Source organism: Callorhinus ursinus, unplaced genomic scaffold (assembly GCF_003265705.2).
Source record: "Callorhinus ursinus isolate GAN/ISIS: 27379988/994484 unplaced genomic scaffold, GSC_fseal_2.0 scaffold12, whole genome shotgun sequence".
In the NCBI taxonomy this organism is placed as follows: Eukaryota; Metazoa; Chordata; class Mammalia; order Carnivora; family Otariidae; genus Callorhinus; species Callorhinus ursinus.
In genome coordinates this window covers 73697590-73720033 of record NW_027397074.1, presented here as the reverse complement: position 1 = coordinate 73720033, position 22444 = coordinate 73697590, and the positions used below count along the sequence as shown (strand labels likewise).

The following is a 22444-nucleotide window of genomic DNA, read 5'->3' as shown; positions in this document are numbered from 1 at the left end:
TTTCTGTTTACCCGTTTCAAAGAGCTCTTATATTCATTACTACAAATTTTGAGAAAGCAGAATGTGTTTTAGATACCTAGAATATTTATCTCTCAATTTCCTTACCAGAGAGATTATATCTCAGAAGGCAATGCATTATCCAGTTGTTTTTTTAATCTAGTGGGCATGTAATATATATTACATGAATGAAAAAAGGTTAGCTCTAATTAAGTGTTGAGTTTATGTACAGTATATATATGTAGTATATATAACATGTAATAGATATTTATAATGTATATATAGTATATCTTTTTGTATAGTTAATGTATTTTAGGGATGTGAATGAAAAGCAAATGAAAACCTTAATATTAACTTTGGTCAAGATTTGTAATAAATTTGTGTTAGTGGATTTTAAGCATTCAGTCATATTTTAAAAAGTGGTTCTTGGTCATTCCATAAGAAGACAATTGTATTGGGGTGCCTGGGTGGCTCAGTCGTTAAGCGTCTGCCTTCAGCTCAGGTCATGATCCCAGAGTCCTGGGATCTAGCCCCGCATCGGGCTCCCTGCTCAGCGGGAAGCCTGCTTCTCCCTCTCCCACTCCCCCTGCTTGTGTTTCCTCTCTAGCTGTGTCTCTCTCTGTCAAATGAATAAAATAAAATCTTTAAAAAAAAAGAAAAGACAATTGTATTGAACTGTTCTGTTGAAAGTGGTAATTTTTAGTATAGCCCGAGACTATAAAGCTTGTGAAGTCTTTTGACTTCTTAGGTTTATCTCTTTTTTTCTTTGGGTGTGCTATGAAATCTTAATAAAAAGACTACTTGTTAAATAGTCATTAGAGAAAAATCTATTATTTGAGGAAATGGCAGAAAAATTCACTTCACTTTTAGGGGATTACCTAGAATCACTTTAAATTCTTAGAAAGTAGAGAAAAAAGTAGAAAAGTTTTAAGGATAAAGCAAAATAATTTTAGCAGAGCTGGTTATCAATAAAAGTGTGCCTTTCTGGGAGGATAAGCAAGTGTGAAGAATCGGAAAAACAGTAGGCCATTGGGATCAATTTAAAGAAAGAAGCATTAGCTCAGACATACTCAGGATAAGGCTGCTGAGAAAAGATAAGAGTAGTGGTGCTTTTAAAAAAGATCCTAAGGAAAGTATCCGTGTGGTTGCCTGAGGATTGCATTGGAGCAAGATACGGGTCCAGCCTAACTTTTATGCCATGTAGCAGAGACAGATGCTCTCTAGCTGGAACACTGATTATAAATTTGGGTCAGAGCCTTAAGGTGAGTGGAGATACCCTGGAGGAACTAAGACCTCCTGTGCTCAGAAGATGAATTATTGATATACTCCGTCCACTAGTTTGTCCTCCTTGCAGTCATAAAAGAGCATCCTGCAGTAAACAGAAATAGCATTTATAGGCTGGTTGACAGAGTTCTTACATGTAAAAATGTGTAAGAACCAAGAATTAACAGACATTTCAGGAATACCAACATCAGTACCAAAAATCAGTAAATAAAAGAACCTAACAAAAGTAAGCAAACAGAAAGAAACATTTAAAAGGGTCATTGGTGCTTCTCAAACAAATAAAAGAGAATGGCATATCTATATAGAAGGAATATTTTTTAAAGAGCAGATTAGAGATCTTGCAAATGAATAATCTTATGGGTGGGCTGAAGAACGAATGAACAAAGTTTAAGAACAAATTAATAACTTGGAAGATTTTGCTGAGTATTTTTTTTTGCAGCATATAGTACAAAAAGATTTTTAAAAAGCATGAAAGAGAAGTTAAGCAGCATAAAAGATCTGGTTCTAATCTGCTAAGAGAAGTTACAGAAGCAGTGAAATAAGAATGGATGGGAAGGAATAAAGAACCACTAGAAGGAAATTTCTTGTGAAAAGCAGTTGTCCTTAGAAGGGCTGTGTGAGTAGGAGACAAGATAACTGAAAAATATTAACATCTATTAATAGAATTGTAAAATTTTAGAATATCTATAATAAAGACAAAGTTCTCAAAGCTTATGGGAGGAAAATGCATAGACTACAAAGGAACAAGAATAAAACTGATACTGGTGTTTTTGTTTTATAATGATGGAAAAGAGAAAATAATTGAGAAATTTGTTTTTCTAAATTTTTGAGGGTAAATGACTTGAGGAATTCTCAGTTTCATTCACATGTAAAAGCATAATAAAATATTTTCCAGACATAAAAAGATTCATAAGGTTTAATATCCACTATACAGGACAAGTAGAAGAGTTGGTGAGTGTGTAAGGGAAGTAAAGAATGGCCATTGACTGAGATGGGGAAGACCTCAGTAGGGACAGGTTTTTGAGAAGATCAGGAACTCAGCTTTAGACATGTTAAGTTTGAGATTCCTATTAGAAATCTAAATGGAGAAATTGGTTAGGTGAATATTCAAATTTGGTTCTGGTATGGAAATATAAGTTTGAGAGTTAGCATATAGAATGTATTTATAAAGTAATACTGGATGAGATCACAAGAGAGGGTCAGTAGAAAAGATGAGAGATTGTCTAAGGATGGGCATCAAAGTTCTCCAACATTTATAGGGAAAAAAAATCCATATTAAATAATTTTGAGACAACCTCCTTCAGGGTTTCTAAGTTATAATCTTTAGCTGCGGTCTTTACTGTTAAGTCAGACCAGGAGGATTATTTTTGTTTTAACTCTAACCTTCTGCTTGGTCTGTGACTATTTGACCTTGCTCCTGCTTGTCTCATGGCTGGAGTGGGTCACGGACAGTAGACGGTGCTGACCACAGAGTCTTGGCTTAGCTTTGCCAGAGAGTGTGCTGAGCACACTTAGCACATGTAGTTATGAAGCTGCCTGTCTTAGTCCCTGACTAAGTCTTTACATCTCTGGAGACCAGCCTCAGTGATTGTGTTAACGCAGGAAGACCCCAAGTGTTGCCCGATGCCTGGAGAACACCACGAAGCTGCCATTTACACATAGCCCAGCCCTGCTGAAGATGGCCTGCAGAGGCCACTCTGTGAAATGGCAAATCAAGATGATTTAAGTAAACTTGGAGATGCAGGTGGGGAGTTGGTTGAAGCAAGCCCTGATTTGGGTGCACAAATGAAATCTGCTTGTTTATGTAAAGGGCCTCTTTGCTTTAGTATTTTGAGAAGCAGAGAGGTGGGCAGGTTTTACAAACCAAGAAAGTTTAATGTTTCTCTTTGGTCCTAGTTGCCATGCCTAAAAGGATCAGAAAGACCTTCCGTGTTTCCCTAAACTAAGGCATAGGCTACCTGGTCATTCCTTAGATTGTCTTTGTATGTTCTTTTAGTGCAGCATTTCTGAGAAAAATACCTGGTGGAAACAGATGTGGGAACACAGGTCGTATACTGATGTAGCATCATACGGTATTGACTCACGTGGAAGCCAGACTGGCCAAAGAGACGAAAACTCTGACAAAGTTACTGTTATTTTCATCTCAGAAGTAACAGAGGATATTGCATTCATGAAACAAGAACAGGATAGTCTAAAAAAGATTCAGTGAAGGATAAACACTGTTACTAATAATTAAAATATAGCAGAAATAACAAGGAAAGAGTTGGGAGACGAATTTGAGAAAATTTCTTAAAAAGTAGTGCAAAAAGACAAAGGAGATACTCTTATTTGATAAATATTCTTATTTGAGAGAAGAGATAACTTTGAGGATCAATCCAGGAGGTCAAATACTAAATAAGTTAGTGTTCTAGAAATAGACCACAGTAATATAGAAGGAAAGTTATTTCAGAAATATGATTGAAGAATATTCCCAAGACCAAAGGATATATTTCCAGATTAAAAAGGCCTATTGAGTGCCAGGCACAAACTATTTTTAAACAGAAAACTGAAAACAAAGAAGTTCTGTAAGCTTCCAAAGAGGAAAAAAGTAGGCTACAAATGAAGATCAGGCATCGGAATCATTTCAGAATTCTCAAAAGCAAGACTTGAAGACTGAAGATATTTCTGAAGGAAATTTATTTTCATCCTGGAACTCCATATCTTCCTGTTAAGTGTGAAGGTACATGAAAAGACCTTTTCAGACGTGAAAGATCTCGAATTTTTTTTTTTTTTAATCTTCCGTGCATTCTCTCTCAGGAATCTACTGCAGAATATGCCCCTCACATGAAGGAATGAAGAAAAGAGAATACATGGGATAAAGGAAAGAGGTGACCAAGTACAGGAGCGATGCAGTGGGATCCTGAGATGATGGGAAAGAGGGCAGCCAGTACAGAATATGGCAGATCAGAAAGTTGCAAGATAAGGGTCTCTACAAAAAGATAAAATTGAGAGAAACTTGGTGTTTTAAAAGAGAATTGTGTTGTGAGGCCATTTCAACATTTGGAGGGGATTTGATGGTTGAATCTAATCAGACGGTTAACTCTAGGGGAAACAAAAAGCTGTACAAGAAAAATAAAGTAATCATATTATGCTACAATGGCTCAGATATGTTGTAGGGGTTGAGATTTTTTCCCCCCCATACAGATATATTGTTACAGCATCATTTGTAGAAAAGACTCTCTCTTCAGTATTGAATGGTTTTGAACTCTTTCTTAAAATCAGTTGCTCATAAATGTGTAAGTTCATTTCTGTCATCCGCAGACAATTGTTTCTATCCTTATGCCAATACCATACTGTCTTGATTACTCTAAGTCTTCAAATCAGGTATGATAAACCTTTCAACTTTGTTATTCTTTATAGAATTTATTTTGGGTATCTAAGACCTTAGCATTTCCACATAAGGTTTTTAATTAGTTTGTAATTTTGTACAAAAAACCTACTGGGCTTTTGATTGAACTTGAATAAACAGGTCAGTTTGAGGAAAAATGACATCTTGAAAATGGTGGCTCATCTCGTTCATAAATAAGGTTTATCTTTCCAGTTTTCTAGGTTTTAAACATTTATAAAACCATGTTCTGTAGTTTTCAGCATATGGAGTAGTATAGCATGTTTTGTTATATATTTATCTGTAACTTTTATGTTTTCTGAGCTTCAACATATGATATTTTAAAAATTCCATTTTCCAGTTCATACAGAGAATAATTGATTTTGTTAAATAGATTACTTAGGCTTTTCTACATAGATGATCATGTCTTCTGTGAATAAAGACAGTTTTACTTCTTTTCCAACTTTTATGTTTTTAAATTATTTTTCTTGCCTTATCGCACTGGGTAAGCGCTCCAGTAGAACATTGGAATAAAGTGCTAAGAACAATTATCTTTGTTCCCAATTTCAGTGGGAAGCATTATTTCACAATAAGTATGTTCCTGGCTGTGTTTTTTGTAGATGGTTTTTTATCAGGTTGAGGACGTTTTCTTTGCTTACTGAGAGTTTTTATCACGAGTGGGTGTTGCATTTTGTCAAATGCCTTTTCTGTTTCTTTTGAAATCATCATGTGTTTTCTCCTTCATTTTGTTGAAATGGTGATTTAGGTTGATTGATTTTTGAATCAACCTTCCCTTCCAAGGATAAACCTCATTTGATGATGATAAATTACCCTTTTTCTTTTCAATTTGCTAATGTTTTCAGAAAGATTTTTATGTCTGTGTCATGAGAGGTATTTATCTGTATTTATTTATTTATATTGTTTTTAGATTTGGTATCAAACTAATACTCGCTTCATAAAATGGGTTAGGAAATGTTTCCTTGTCCTCTGTATTCTGAAAAAGTTTACATGTGATTGGTATTACTTCTTTTTTATTTCCTCCCCAAATTCATTATTGACCTGGACTCTATCAGAGTGTCTTTATTGGAGAGCTGCCTATGGGAACTGGCTATCACAGGATTCCTCTATGTAGATTTCTGGAATTCTTTTTGGACTAGTTCCTGCTTTGTGATATTTTGCCCCATAAATTTCAGTTGCCTCAGCCTCTTCAGGTTTTGATCACTTTCCTCTCTGCTCAGTGTGATTGTTGGACCCAGCCAGCAAGTGCTGGCAGAGCAGAAAGCTAGGGTGGTTTTCACCTGTCTCATTTCTTTTCTCTCAGTAGTCACGGATTTGCTGTTCATTACCTGTATGGTTTGATGTCTGAAAACAGTTCTTTCATATATTTTGTCTTGTTTTCTAGTTGTTTATGCTAGTAGGCCTGGTCTGTTACTATCTCCTCTGTCACGACTGAAGGTAGAAATGTATAAGTAACATTTGAACTTTATAATAATGTAATTGTGAATGTTGACCTAACCAAAATTAGGGTGGAAGGTTAGAAAGTAGACTTGGGATGTATGGTTAGCCTGGGTAAAAGAAACCTATATTGTCAATTTGTATGATGTGATAATATGTAGAACTGAAAAAGCAAGAAGTAGCCATACAAGCATCTTATTTAATGATGTGATAGTAAATGACAAAATAATGATCTAAAAGAGTCTAACAGGATTATTTCCAGGGAGAGGCAACTAGTTCAGGGAAAGAAGAAAATGAGAGATTATTCTTTTCCCCAGTAAACCTTGTAGAACTGTTTGACTAGAAACATATACAGAAAATTATCAGTGAAACTACGGAAATCATAGGAAAGAAGGTATAATAGTACTGGTATTAGTCATAATCAAATTTAAGATCAAACACATTTTAAAAGGGAAAAGAGGAATTTTTTAATTGCTAAGTGTCCATAGAGTCATGGAATTTTATTTACTTAACAGTAGCTCTTTGAAGTATATTGAGCTGATACAAATACCAGGAGAAACTGTATCCATATCCATAATGGAGAGAATTCTAACTTCTATATTTTAGAGTTTGATAGATGAAATAGACCCAAAAAAAGGAAATGGAAAAAAAAATTTTTTTGAAGATTTTATTTATTTGTCAGAGCACAAGCAGGGAGAGCGGCAGGCAGAGGGAGAAGCAGGCTCCCTACTGAGCAAGGAGCCCGATGTGGGACTCGATCCCAGGACCCTGGGATCATGACCTGAGCTGAAGGCAGATACTGAGAGACTTGGGCATCCCAGGAAATGGAAAATTGAATAACACGATTAGCAAGCACGTGTGCTTGTACATGCACACAACTTTGTACAAATTAATATAAAACTTTGTTGTTTTTTTTTAATTTATTTATAATCTCTACACCCAACATGTTTGGTGTTTTGTTTTGTTTTTTTGGCAGCAGATCATATATTTGTTTAAACAGATAAGCATTATTGTTTTTAAATCTGTATCAGATAATTCCAGTAGCTAAAGTCTGTGAGGAATGTTTCTACTGGTTGTTCATGTTGTTTTATTTCTTTGTGTGCTTGGTTATATCTATGCCTGCTTTTTGGTTGTTGTCCCTGAATTATTTGTAGAGTTGTCCAGGGCCTAAGGTATTTTTGCCCTCCTCTAGAGAAACTTTCATTTGTCTTCTGCTGGATCCTATAAACAATGCTGTTAGAGGTGCCTCAAGCATAATGGGCGCTGGTGGGGCCAAGTATAAAGTTCTAAGGTCCCTAGGATGCAAATTTTCCGGAAGGTTGGTTTCAGCAACTTCTTCAGGATGTTTTTCTTCTATCCCCATTTTTCTTGTTCTGACCTGTCTGTAGTTTGTTCTTATCCTGAGACTGAAAGAGTCTTTTGGGGGACGGGCTGGGTCTCAGCTTAACATGGGGTTGAGTTCCCCCAAGACTCTTCACCTTGGGCTAGCCCTGGGCTTTGAATGCTGACCCTCCCTTCCCATTTGTTGTTACACAGATTTACACTTACTCTCTGGATTTTGACTTTTATATAGAAGTTGGCTTGGGACTTCCCCACTGCAGATCATTACTGTTTCTAAGATATTGGTTAAAAAACAAAACTTTATATAGTATTTTTCATTGCTTCTAGAAGGAGGAAAAGTTAAGGCTGTGCATGCATTTATTGGAAAACAAAGAACAAAAAATAAATTAGCTTATTTCTAGGTTAAGAAACCAAAAAAGAATAGTAAACATTGTGACAGTGGAAGCAGGGATTAAGCAGAATTGGGTGAAATAGAAAAAAAGTAGCATTTCAATAAAAGTTAGAGCTGGTTCTCTGAAAGACAATAAAATAAACTCTTGGCAAGTCTCATCGGAAAATAAAGAGAAAAAACATAAAAGATACATTAGAAATAAAAGTGGGACCATAACTACACACATGAAAAAAAGTAAGTGATTACACTAGAGACTATAAATCATCATAATTAATGGTTTGTCAGTTTATCGTCAGATTAACACTATTAAAAATATTTTACACATTAAAACTGCCATATGCCACAGGTGCCATATTTTGCATTAGTTTGATATATAACACACAATAATATATTTAAAGAAAAATTTCCCACTTGTACTTTTTCATTTGACGCTATATTCCTAGAAAATTAAGTTTAGTATACGTGTTTCAGTCAAAAAGTAAACCACATGTATTTTTCGTCTCCCGTTTTTAGTCTTTCTCCCTTGCTTATCTCTTTGTACTGGCTTATTAATGTTGTGTCATTGGGTTTGTGGAGTAGGTATTTCTGGTGGTGTGTGTGTGCTGGAGCAGCTGTCATGGAGTGCATGCTTTTCCAACGTTTTCTGGAGCCTTGAAAAGTTAAGATTTTTTTAAAAGAAAAATTAACCGTGCTAAATTCTCTGTTCTAGAGAGTAGCTTGGCGTTCATTTGGCAAATATTTATTGAGTGCCTAAAATGTGCATTTCTAGCTTCATATTTCATCCTGGAGAAAGACTTCAGGTCATGCAAAAGTCACACGAGTTACCAAGTCAGCTGTTTTATATGCCTCCTACTCACAAGTCAGTTCCAGTATGCCAAATAGGACCAGTTAGCTGGAAGATTCAGATTTTTATTTTATTATTTTTATTCAGATTTTTGAATGTGGAAATCAAATGGTATGGGTGCTTGTGTCTTCCAGGACCACTAAGAGTTATGTCTGAATATTTAAGAATGGGATTTTTGGAGACCTTATGATACTACCAGTAGAAGCTGAGGAACATAAAGAGAAGTCTCACTTTCTTAATTGCCTTCAGCATTAATCTGAGTGTTGACAAATTCGAGGGTTTTTATTTTTGTGTTTTACTTATGTATGAAAAGATGAAAGTACCTTTATGTTAAAAGCATAGCAAGATTTCAGGCTTTTGAATACTGTCTCCACTCTACTTTGTTCCTGCTTTTTTTCTTGATGACATCATTTCTGTTAGTCCCTACTCCTATATTCTGATAGATACAATTTCCTGTTTCTGGGATCTCTTCATATCCACTTAGATATGATCTTTCATTTATTATTAACTATTTATGTTTTAGGTGGGGAGGGGCACAGGGAGAGAGAGAATCTTAAGCAGGCTCTACACCCAGCATGGAGCCTGATGTAGGGCTTGATTTCACAACCCTGAGATCATGACCTGAGCTGAAATCAAGAGTCGAACATTTAGCCGACTGAGCCACCCAGGCGTCCCTATTTTTTGATTAGTAGTAATAATAAGTGACTTATTGAATGCTTATGTGTAGGGCACAGTTTTAATCACTTTATAAATGTGTATCTCTTCTAACTCTTACAGAAACCCTCTTAATAAGGTACCGTGTTTCCTATTTTATAGGAGAGATGACTGAGGCAGGCAACTCACATAACTTATGGCCAAGGTCTCTCAGATAGTAGAGAGGAGCCAAGATTTAAAGCCAGGCAATGTGATTCCATAGCTCTTATTCAGGCCACCAGTAGCCCTGGCATTAGCAGTAGGAATAAAAGCAATATTGTAAGGACAAGAAAGGGGAAAAAATTACAACAGTGTAATTGCTAGTGTTTATTGAGGGATTACTGTGTGCTATTCATGATGATAATGGCTTTATGAGAGTTACTTTACTTTTACCATTATGCCTCACACTTTAAGATCATTTTCATCTTACTATTGAGGATACTGAGGCATAGAGTTTCATTAACTTGCTTAAGTCCACATGGCTAGTAAGTGTTGGAAACTAAAGTCAAACTCCTGAGCCACAGTATCAATGGATTGTTGTTTATTTGCCCATTTATATTCCTTTTAGATTGACAGTGAATTAAAGAATAAGTACTTCATTAATCTTCTAGCACATAGTAGGTTTTCATTAAATATTTATGGATTGTAATATATAAACCTATGTTTAGATGAGATAAGTTATACTCTTTGCCTCTTACACAGCACCCTGGAAGCTTTCTTTCCTGTCAACTTTGCTAGACACTATAGGGAATTACCACGGTTGTATTTTTTTTTTTATTACAGAACCTTTGGTGGTTTTTTTTTTTTTTTTAAAGATTTTATTTATTTATTTGACAGAGAGAGAGATAGCGAGAGCAGGAACATAAGCAGGGGGAGTGGGAGAGGGAGACGCAGGCTTCCTGCCGAGCAGGGAGCCTGATGTGGGACCCGATCCCAGGACCCTGGGATCATGACCTGGGCCGAAGGCAGACGCTTAACGACTGAGCCACCCAGACGCCCCTTTGGTGGTGTTTTAAGTTTTAGTGTTAAAAGTGTCTGTGCTAAGCTCTAAAAAAATAAGTATTTTAAAAACTTTTATCTTAAATTTATTAAAAATATTTTAAGCAATTAAAAGATTTAGGAAAAGGGAGATGTAACAAATAACCACATACCTGTCATCCAGAATGATAATTGGTTTTCATATAGCTTATTTCTTTCCTTATTTAATGCTAACTTCTATGTTTGTTTTGTGCTTAAAGCCATATCCAGAAGACCCAGCAGTTTATAAACCACTCTCCCAGGAAGAATTGCAAAGGATAAAGAATGAGAAAAAACAGAAACAGAATGAGAGAAAACAGAAAATATCAGAAAACCGCAAACATTTGGCTAGTGTACGTGTTGTACAGAAAAACCTCGTCTTTGTTGTAGGTCTGTCTCAGCGCCTAGCAGACCCAGAGGTAAGTCCTCTTCTGTTTTCTTTCTCAACTTGACATTTTTTTTTCTTTTTTGCCTATCTTATTTGGAAATAACAGCTAACCTTGCCTATTTGCAGGATTCCCCTGAAATTATTAAAACTTAGGAGAGAATGGGAAATGATTTTTTAATTATCTCTAAGAATCCAATGATCAGTTGTGATCTTAGGCAAGTGTCTTAATCTTTCTTGGCCTCATTTTCTTCAGTTGTAAAACGAGGCAGTTGAACTAGATCTCTGAAATCTCCTTTAGTGCTAATAATCTATGAAAGTTGGATAATGGTTCTATTTTGCTATTCAGGCTAACATGTGACATGACTACTCGGTTTCTTTCCTCTTTTCTGCAGCTATATAAGGATCACGGTGGACATGCAGTTACATGAACCCACTAGAGATCTGTATTTTTTTTTAATCCTGTTCACATAGTGATTCTTAGTTATTGAACAGTTATAGACCTGCTGCTCCACATTCATTTTAAGCCAATTTTGGGGAAAGAATTGATTGAAGGAAAATAATGGACCAGGTTCTTTGTCATTTGTTTGGAGGCAGGGGAGGCCTTAATCCTTTTGTTCATAACCTCTTTTTTTCTCCTTTCACCACCTGCATTGAAGAGTAATGTTGAGCTTATAACTTTCCCTGATACCCTTGGATGTACATCTGCTAATTTTCAGTTTCTCATGTAGTAGGAGGTGCTGACTAGATTGATGGGAGAGCAGGTAGAAGCTGATTGACAGCCAGAGTGTTTGCTTCAGTAGGAGAGAGTTGGATTTGGGGGGGTCTACCAAAAGTACTCCTTGAGAAGGGTTTTGGAGTAATGCTCATCATCATGGTACCCTAAGAGGGAGGATTATAGTGAATATGCTTAGGGAGGTGGGACTCTTCAGACTTGGCTAAGTGGGCAAAGGCCCCCGCGGAAGGAAACTTAAAGGAGTCTAAAAATTGATTTTGTAAAAATCAATTTAGAGAGAATAATACATATTTATTAATGACGAGTTTACTTTGTAATTGAGGCTGTAAAGGGCTTCAGGATCAGTAGAAGAGAAAGTCAGGGAGACCTTACTAAGAAAGCCTTTATCGTTGGCAATAAACACAGAAGCAACTCCAGAATTACTTGGACTTAAGTCCGGGGTTACTGGCATCAGTGGGCAGCATGAATCCTTCAGGAAACGATGTTCTTTCCAAAGCCAAAGGGGGCTGATCTAGAGATCTACAGGAAAAGACTTCAGTAAGAGCTGTTAAGGATGAGAGCTCATTTTAGGCCTATGACTCAACCTCAGCAGCCAGTTCTTGTTTTTAATTCCTCAGGCAGGCAAAATCCCACTTCCCCTGTGACCATTTTCTTGAACACCACTACAACTTTATACACCAGTCCTTCTGTCTTCCCCTTTCAGCTCTACCTTTTTTCTAATCAGAGGGCACTTCTTGCCTCTGCAGGTTTTTTACTTTATCTGTCTCTGTTTACTCCTACTAATCTTATTGATTAGAATCTACTTTGGCATTTCTGAAACTGCTATTCTAGTAAACTAATGGAACTTTTATTTTGATTTGACGACTCTTGAATATGCATGTACTTGATTTTGTTAATACATCCTGCCTGGATCCTGTCACCTATAGTACTGGAGGCATATGGGGAGCAGCCCCTGAAAGCTGGCTAAAATTAAGCCATAGTCTCAGTCTGGTGTTTGGATTATAGGTTTTCTACCTCCTCTTTTAGATTCTGTGATTTGTTTTTATTTACTTACAGAGGTTTCTTATTTCCACTTCAAATGACATGACTCCAGTAACATTAATCTGAAGAACTATTACACAAAAAAAATTAATCTAGGTGGTATCTAGTGAGAGAGGGGTACTTTATCATGAATCTAAATGTGCCTTGAAAAAACACTCTACTTGTTTTATACTTTTGAAATCATTATTGCCTGGTGAGAGGACAGTGAATTTTTTTAAACATTTATTTCTCTCATTTATTTCTCTTGAAACTCTAGGAAGACCAAAGACCAGTGTTTTATTTATTCAGTCCTACCACTTCGAAATAATATAACAAATTCTCTTAATTTATTGTATAATCTTTTCAGTTTGGAAAACTTAAAAGTTGGCTTTATTAGAAAACTTGGTTTCAAGTTGTTAGTGTAACTTTCAGGTCAAAGAAGATCTCTATTTACTTATTTTTGGACGATGAACAATTTGATATTTGACTGAATTCCGATTAGCAAAACAGGAGAGTTTAGGGAAAATTCAGGCTTATTTGAAAATAACTTTTGTGCATCAGAAAACTTAATACCAAGATTGATTGTCAAATGTATTCCTCTGTTGATCAATAAAATATATATAATTTTTAAGGTTTTATTTAAGAGAGCGTGAGCTCGAGTGGGGGAGGAGTAGAGGGAGAGGGATTAGCAGACTCCCCGCTGAGCAGGGAGCCCACTGGGTTTCCGGGATCATGACCTGAGCCAAAGGCAGATGCTTAACCAACTGAGCCACCCAGGTTCCCCCCAAAAAATCTATTTTAGAAGATCTGGTAGGTAATTAGAGGCAGTGATTAGAGGTAATCATCTTCCAAATCCTAAAATTTCAGATTTGCTGGAACCTAATTCATTCATTTTATGAATTAACTCTTGAATACTTACCATGTTTTAGGTACTTTGATGTTGGAAATAAAATAATTTAGCTAGCCAGACTCGTTCTCTACCCTTAACTAACTTACAGACTATTGGTAAGACAGGATTTAAGTACTTTTTTTTTTAAGATTTTATTTATTTATTTGAGAGAGAGAGACAGAGATAGTGACAGAGAGCACAAGTGGGGATTAGAGGGAGAAGCAGGCTCCCTGCGGAGCAGGGAGCCCAATGTGGGGCTCGATCCCAGGACCCTGGGATCATGACCTGAGCCGAAGGCAGACGCTTAATGACTGAGCCACCCAGGCGCCCTAAATTTAAGTACTTACAAGTGTGCTGGGGATTTATAAACAGGGAAGTACAGAGTTTTTTGGGATACATATAACAGTGGGGAACTTGGCTAGTATAGAAATCCACAAAAAGCCTCCCAGAGGAAAGGATAAATTAAGAATTACTAGAGATTGGCTAGGCAGCAGATAAGGACGGGAGTGTCTCAGGTATGTGGTGGTCCAAGAGAGCATCTTGTTTGAGGAACTAAAAGACTTAAAAGAACCATGATATTTTACAAATGAGAAATTGAAGCATAGGGAAGTTAAGTGACTTAGTTAAGTGACCTGGGATCACACAGCTACTTCACAGCAGAGCCAGGACTAGGAACCACCCACCTTCCCAACTGACCAGTTTTTTAAAGGTCCTATTCCAATGTATTTTACACTGACAATTGGTCTGTTGTTCATCCATTCCCCTAATTTATCCATTCATCCTTCTGTCTCTTACCAAGTTTATTTTCTCTGTAGTATCCATGACCACTTGACTATGTTACCAAAGAATATATAGGAAGACATTTTAAACATTAGGCATGTCATTGGGCATTTATAACTCTCTCACATGGCTTTTTGTATTCTATATTATTTTTGTTTTTGTTTTGTTTTAAAGATTTTATTTGTTTATTTGACAGAGAGAGAGGAAAGAGGGAACACAAGCAGGGGGAGCGGGAGAGGGAGAAGCAGGCTTCCCGCTGAGCAGGGAGCCCGATGCGGGGCTCGATCCCAGGCCCCTGGGATCATGACCTGAGCCGAAGGCAGATGCTTAATGACTGAGCCACCCAGGCACCCTCTATATTACTATTAAAGCTGGCTCACTGTGAAGTAAATATATGATATTTTTGAATATATGGACCATGTAGTGATAGGCAGGGTGTTTTACCTACTCCCCAGGCTTCTTAATCACTAGAATACTGTTTTGCTAGTTGTATGTTTAGGTAGAATCTGGAGTATTTAACTTAATATAGAAAGTTTAAATTATTTGGGGGCGCCTGGGTGGCTTAGTCGTTAAAGCATCTGCCTTCAGCTGAGGTCATGATACTGGGGTCCTGGGATCGAGCCCCTCATTGGGCTTCCTGCTCGGCGCGAAGCCTGCTTCTCCCTCTCCCCACTCCCCCTGCTTGTGTTCCCTTTCTCGCTATCTCTCTCTCTCTGTCAAATAAATAAATAAAATATTAAAAAAAAAAGGTTTTAAATTATTTGAATTTCCCTTGCCTGGGCAGGCCATTTCTTATCAGCCATAGGCCATTTTGCTAATACTTTGAGGCCCACCAATGTTCTTTATCCATGTAATTCTTTTTGTTCAGTGCTGAAACAGTTATTTTTCGGTTAACATTTATTGAGTACTGGGCAGTGTGTAAGACACTGAGTATACACCAGTACAAAGGTAGTCCTTGCTTATTTTCAAACTAACAGTATAATACACTATGAGAAGTACTTTGTGCTGTGGAGGCACAAGAGAGAGCACCCGATCTTGTTGGTGAAGTATGTACTCTTCCACTATCTTTGGGGCGAAGTGCTCCTGGTACAGGAACTGTACAAGTTCTTCAGGATGAGAAAAATGTCGGTATGCAAGTGATTTTTGGGGGGAGGGGGGGCTGGAAGATTAGAGTGCAGTGGTGAGAGATGAGGCTGGTGAGGTTAGTAGTAACATACTATGAAGGGCTTTCTAACCATGCACAGGAGTTTGCACTTTATTCTAAAGGCAGTGGGAACCTGTTGAATGTTCTTAGGAACAGTGACATGGCTAGATTTGTGCTTTGAAAATAATCATTCTGGCTCCAGTGTGACATGTCAGTATAATTATATACAAGTATTATGTTGTATTGAAGGTTTTATACCCAAATACTGGACAGAAACTGTTTCCGTGAGTTGTTTTCAACCTTATCAGAGCCAGTAACCATTTTTAAAAATATTTTATAACACTCTTTGACTTTTATGAAGTGATTTCATGATATAAAGAAATAAAAGGAGTAAAAGGGAAATAATTTATAAAAAACTATTTCTACATGTAAAATTTGGGTACCACTAATCTAGAACCTTGCTACTCAAGGTGTGGTTTCTGACCTGGTAGATTAGTATCCCCTGGGTGCTTATTATGTAAAGTCAGGCCCTGCTTCAGAGCTACTAGATCTGAATATGCAATTTAACTGGATCCTTAAATGATTTGTATGCATATTTAAGTTTGGGAAGTACTGTTTTTAAGTACACAATAAAATAGTAAGATGCTTGCATCTGTGTGCAGAATCACTGTGTGACACCTACAAAGGCAGATTGTTATAGGTATATGTATCGGCAATCCAGATACTATGAAAAGCCAATGATGTGATTTTTCTGAAATAACTCTTGGTATAATTCTGAACAAAGCACTTGTAGCCGTACCTTAATTACGTATTATTTGCTTTCCTATAAATTCAACATATGTCAAAACTGTAAGGAACTACTTTTGATTTATATATAATGTGGAATTTGTTTCTAGTTTCACTTAATTATAAATAGGTTTCTCAGCTACATGAATGTCTTGTAGAACATTCAAAAATTGTGCAGGACAATTCTTTACTGTGCAGGGCTAGCCAGAGCATTGTAAGCCATTCCTGGCTCCCATCCACTTAACATAAGCATGGCCTCCCAGTCATTTTGACAACCTCCCCCAATAAAAGCTCCCACAGATTTTTTAAATGCTCCCTTGAATGCTGCCTTCATTGAGAGCTACTACCATAAACTCAGATGTGATTTGAGATGCTGATGCAGCACAATGTGTGACCAGTCTGAACTCTTTGAAGCAGATATTTTGGTTCTGAAGCCCTGTGCTGAGTTGGTGTACATCCAGTTGGAATATTGAGTGCAGTTCTAAACGCCACCAGCTGGGAAACTTTTCAGAATAAACTCTTCCCTACTCATCAACCCTGAGACTTTGCTGTGTACAACCTGAGGGTCATTGCTTTTGCCACTTAATAGTCTCATTTGTCTTGGGGGATTTGGTGGAAAAAAAATTGAAAACCAATACAGTCACCTCATCTTATAATCCATTAAAATTGGCTATAAGAAACATAACAGCCTTGTACTTACAAGAACCTAAAGTAAAATGTGGTAAAAATAATTATGTTAATTAATTTGAAAACTGTTAAGAATTAATGATACCCCAGTCAGACTGTTTCACAAAGCTTTGATTCTTTCATATGCAGAACATACTAGCTAAGTTTTAAGTATGTGAGAATGTTATCAAATTAGAGTGTTTGGAAAGAATACTTTGCATACACATGGACAGGTATACACAGAATGCTTTCCTTGAGAGAGAGCTTGCTTTTTGGGAAGGTTGTAGGAACAGTAGATCTATAGATAAATTCTAGGAAAAGAACAAAATTTAATTTTGAAGTAGTTGTGAATTAAAAGGAGAGGTTTTTGTATCAAGTTACATATTAGTCAAATTAGCCAAGATCAGGTAAGTCTGTAAGAGTTAAATCAATGTATGTAGTGATCACGAAATGAAGTGACACAGGTGCGAGGGGGAATAACCACCAAGAAGTAACCAGGTAATAGAGAAAGAAATGTATAAATTTGTTTCCTCAGTTTTTTTCCATCCATCACCACATATATCACTGCATGCATATATGTTATTTACCAGGAAAAGGGAGGAAAAAAACAGGAGATAATCAAGAAGTGGTAAAATTGACACAAAGAAACTAAGTACACACACACACACACACACACACACACAGCATGAAGCTAAGGTTGAACATTGTTACCATATTTGCAATTTGTGGTTTAACATAATATATCAAATGTTATATACAATAGATTTATGAGTAAAGACTCTACTATGTTCTTGAGTTTCTGTCTCTGTGTAATGCATAATTATTTTGGTCATTGTTTTGAGAATTACTTTTTTATAAGGATTATTAACGAAAATGTGGTTAAGATACGTGATCTGTTTGGTGTTTAAGCACACTGTGAAGGTAGGATCCCATGGATTATTGGTGCAGATATTAGAACATAGTGGGTAATACCAAATTTAGGGAGTCTTAGTTTCCATATAGTGGGTCAATGAAAAATAGCTTTTAGACTCTGTTGATGATTTCCTATAGGTTAACCATACAAATTGTAATTAGGAAATAGTTACATTTATTAGAAAACTTTAAAAATTATTTTCCTTTCACTGAAGAGGGATGGGGTATGTCCCCATTAAAAGGATAACATTGATGAAAATGGGGACACATTATACCTTATTTCTTCTTCTTTTATAGGTTTTAAAACGACCAGAATATTTTGGGAAGTTTGGTAAAATACATAAAGTTGTCATCAATAATAGCACATCATATGCAGGCTCACAGGTAACTAATTATAGGGATTTTTGCCTTTCCTCCCCGTGGTCTAGGCTTGGCCTGGGCTGTTGAAAATCTGCTTTCTGGGATTTTCTAGAAAGCCCAAGGGTCAAGGATTTGAGCAGTGTAGTGACCTCTACTGGTGGGGTGGGGGAATTTCTGGTGCTCATCTGACTTCAGGACTTAAGAGTGAATTGATAGTAGTAAGAAATAGTAAAACAAAGATTAAGTGATGGTTTGGGGGGGGGAGTTGAGTCTATTATCAGGCAATGTAATAATTAGATGATGATTTCTAATTAATATTTTCAGATATTGAAAACTTAATAGAGCGTCTTTGTTATGCTGGTATTAGCAGATAGAATACTCGCAAATTGCATTTATTTTTGGGAGAACATAATTTGACACGTTGTCTTTAAATTTTATTTTTTTAAATCTAATTTTCAAAGTTTGTTGTAACCTTGACGAGCCTGTCAAATGATTTACAAAAATAAATACTAAGCCAGAGATGATATGTTATCCATATTATATTTTAGTCTACTTAAAATCAGATAAGTACAGTTGTTTTAAGATGAGCTAGGATATGGTTTAATCAAAGCTACTACTATTTCTGATTATTGTCATTATTTTTATTTTTAAGATTTTTATTTATTTGACAGAGAGAGAGAGAGAGAGAGAGTGAGAGAGCAGGAACACAAGCAGGGGGAGTGGGAGAGGGAGAAGCAGGTTTCCTGCTGAGCAGAGAGCCCAGTGCGGGGCTGGAGCCCAGTGTGAGCCTTGATCCCAGGACCCTAGGATCATGACCTGAGCTGAAGGCAGATGCTTAGCGACTGAGCCACTCAGGCGCCCCTATTATTAATGATAGTTGTAGTAAAGGTCTTAAGAATTCCCTAGGCAGGGTACAAAGGAATTGATTTTTTTTTTTAGAGTTTTTCTTGAATTTGAAACTAGTAACAGTGTGTTTTCACTTTAGGGTCCAAGTGCCAGTGCTTATGTAACCTATATCCGGTCAGAAGATGCTCTCAGAGCCATACAGTGTGTGAACAATGTGGTAGTAGATGGCAGAACACTTAAGGTAATATGGTCCTCTTGATTTTTTTTTAAGGGGGAAGAGATAAAATGTAAATAGGGGAGAGCCTACCATTTACTTATTATATTTGGAGGGAATCTATTTGAAGATTGCTTCTTAAGCATCTGTACTAACCTATGACAGCTAATTTGTTTACTGCCAGCTTATGTAGGGTCTTGTTTTACCAGGTAGGAATAAACACATTCATTATCAGGTGATAATCTTTAAAAATCTATATTTACACATAAATCTTATTTTGTGAAAATAGGATCTATTATTCATATCAGAAATAAAGAGTGGTTCTAATTTGTCGTCCTTAAGGATTTGGCCATTGATCAATTAAGGTTTGAGTAAAGGGTCGCACCAAGCCATGCTTTATATAAATGGAAAAAGGATGACATAACTAGAAAAAAGAATTTGCCTAGGTGCCTAACTTTTGTAACGTGAAATAGATTTTGTGTATCTTCCCTTCTGATCTCTAGGGAGGATGATTTGGGTACTCAAGTTCTGGAAAACTTAGGTGTTTTCTTTAGTTCTTCCAAAGGAGCATCATCTTTAATAGATCCTGCTAGCAATAGTTTAGTTCTCCAGTATTCAGAGTCATACCTCTTGTTTTGTCATGTCTGTGCCTCATTTGAGGTGAAGTGAAAACAACAAACATGGAAATTCTCATTGTGCCAATTCACATTTTGGGTCCTTTTTCCCCCCCCCTACTCTTTCTGCAGGCATCTCTAGGTACAACAAAATACTGCAGTTACTTCTTAAAGAATATGCAATGTCCAAAGCCCGACTGCATGTATCTACATGAATTGGGGGATGAGGCGGCCAGCTTCACAAAAGAGGAAATGCAGGTAGTAAAATAATGTGAATTAAAACTTTGCAGAAAAGGGAGTATTTTTCTTTATAAATTAAAATTGCAAAAGCAGGAACTAGGGATTTAATTTTTTTAATCGTTATTAAAGTAGCATTTTCCAGTGTTCCATGGAATGTCAGTTCTACAGAATATTGTTATAATAAAAATGGGTCTGTAGTCCATTAAGTTTGAAAATGCTAGATTAATGAAGATAGTTTTCTTTCCTGCAGGACTTCTCAGAGTCTTTAATATGCTAATACATATCCAGGAAGGGAATGTACAATCAGAACTTAATTGACCAAGAAAAGCATTTTGGTAAATGCTACTTTAGGGGGAATATCAACAAAATGGAAGCTAAGTGGGTTACTGTAATTATGAGGTTTTTTTTCCTTCCTGATTTCCACTCTTTATAGAACATGCTAGAAAATAATAACCTATCAAATGTTGCTGATAACCTAACATTTTTATAAAATGATTCTTTCCATGAAAGTGTACTGAGTCAGTGTCCTGTGAAGGATGAACTGAAGGTTTATCATCCTGTGTTCTTTTTTATATTTCCTGTTCTCTGTTCTCCTTTCAATTTGTAGTATTATAAACATGACAAATAAAAATGTTGACCATATGCATATTAAATGAGGATTATACCAAAGCACAATGCTGCACTTCCCTATTAACAGATGAGGACATCAGATTGTTGCTGTGGACTTTTGCACATTTAGAAGGTAGAGGGGCATTGATTGCCACCTTGGACTCTCCATGTCAAACTAGAGAAAGTCTAGTAGGGTCTCCGTTAAGAGCAGATTGTTAAAATGAAATATTACCCTTTTTTTGACTTGAAGTTATTTCAGATTTAAGTTCCGTTATAATCAATTCATTGGAATTTCTTGATTATATTTCTTTATGGTCCAAAAACAGTGTTAAAGTAAGGTCTCTGTGATATTTAATGGGAACAGATGACTTCTTACTTAATAAATGCTTGTTGATTTTTTTTTTCTTTTTTTGGGTGAAACATTCTGGATAGAATCTAAGGTTGAACCATTCCAAACTAAATTTTGACATGTAGAGAATATGCATTACTCATGCTACTATTACAGTGAAAATTTCTGTCAATAATCTCAGCCCTAGTTGATCTCATTTTGAGTATTATTGAATTGTAAACGAAAATGGACAGACAGTCCCATGGAACTGACTTGTAATGGGATTTAACCTGTCTTTGTGGACTGCCCCTGTAAAATCATTTGAGTATTAGTTTTAGTTCTTAGTTGCTAATGAAAGCCATAATATCTCCTGAAGTATTGATTGTAGAAAAAAATTTCAAGGCTATTCAATGTTTTAAAGGTATAAAATCCACATCTCACTGTATTTTTTTCTTAATAATTTAAAATTCATATTGTGATGAATATCTGCTCTTCTTTATGTGAGCTTAAAATTAATTTGAAAAGAGGTTTCTTTATTAAAACAGTTCCTCTATATAGAAAGGAAATTTGAACAAATTATATCATGGCAAAAGTCAGATCTTTCCTCGTTACTGCATAATTGAAAATTTAGTACCATATGAAATATTTATAGATCCATTTGGAACAGGCAGGAGCCCCCTCAAAACAGGGCACAGTGCATTGTGCAATGTATATGACACAGTCCTACTTGATTAGATGATGTTGCCCTTGCTTGTTTTTATTGTTTTGTGTTTGTTTTGATCTGTACCTTTCTGGGTTTGGTTTTCCTGTAACATCTAGTTAGACACACTTCTAAAATAATTAAACAATCCTGAAGGTAAGTAAAAATGTCATTTCAGTCATGATATACATGTAAATCGTAAAAAGTTATTCAAAGTAATTTCATTGTAACTTATTTTTTTTAAGATTTTATTTATTTTTGAGAGAGAGAGTGTGGCACGAGAGGAGGGAGGAAGGGCAGAGGGAGAAGCATACTCCCCAGTGAGCAAGGAGCCCGATGTGGGACTCCATCCCAGAACCCTAGGATCATGACCTGAGCCGAAGGCAGACGCTTAACTAACTGAGCCACCCAGGCACTCCTCATTGTAATTTATTTTTGTGTATGACTAATTTCCGGAGGCAGTCTTTGCCTAATTTCTCCGATAACGTTTGTGACATTGTCTTCTGATATACAGCATCCAACTACGGAAATACAGATTTTGTTGTATATAGAACACTGATCTTCAAACTTTCTGTAAAGAGCCAATTAGTAAATATTATAGGCTTTCTGGGCCTATCTGGTCTTTGTAGTAAATACTCAAATTCTTCTGTTGTAGCAGAGACAAGCCATAGACAGCAAGTAAATGAATGAGCATGACTATTCCAATAAAACTTTATAAAAACAAAGGGGCTGGGGGTGCCTGGGTGGCTAAGTTGGTTAAGTGTCTGCTTTTGGCTCAGGTCATGATCCCAGGGTCCTGGGATTGAGCCCCACATTGGGCTCCCTGCTC

General features: G+C 36.4%; 1 protein-coding gene across 6 annotated transcripts in view; it reads left to right on the top strand.

Annotated features, from left to right (window-relative positions):
• CNOT4 (CCR4-NOT transcription complex subunit 4) overlaps positions 1-22444 on the top strand; it is a 143431-nt gene that overhangs the window by 63131 nt on the left and 57856 nt on the right. For all 6 annotated transcript variants that reach the window (XM_025854731.2, XM_025854730.2, XM_025854733.2 and 3 more), the window contains exons 3-6: positions 10608-10805; positions 18002-18088; positions 19050-19151; positions 19871-19996. In XM_025854731.2, coding sequence (XP_025710516.1) covers positions 10608-10805; positions 18002-18088; positions 19050-19151; positions 19871-19996 — 513 coding nt within the window. The remainder of the gene's footprint in view (positions 1-10607; positions 10806-18001; positions 18089-19049; positions 19152-19870; positions 19997-22444) is intronic.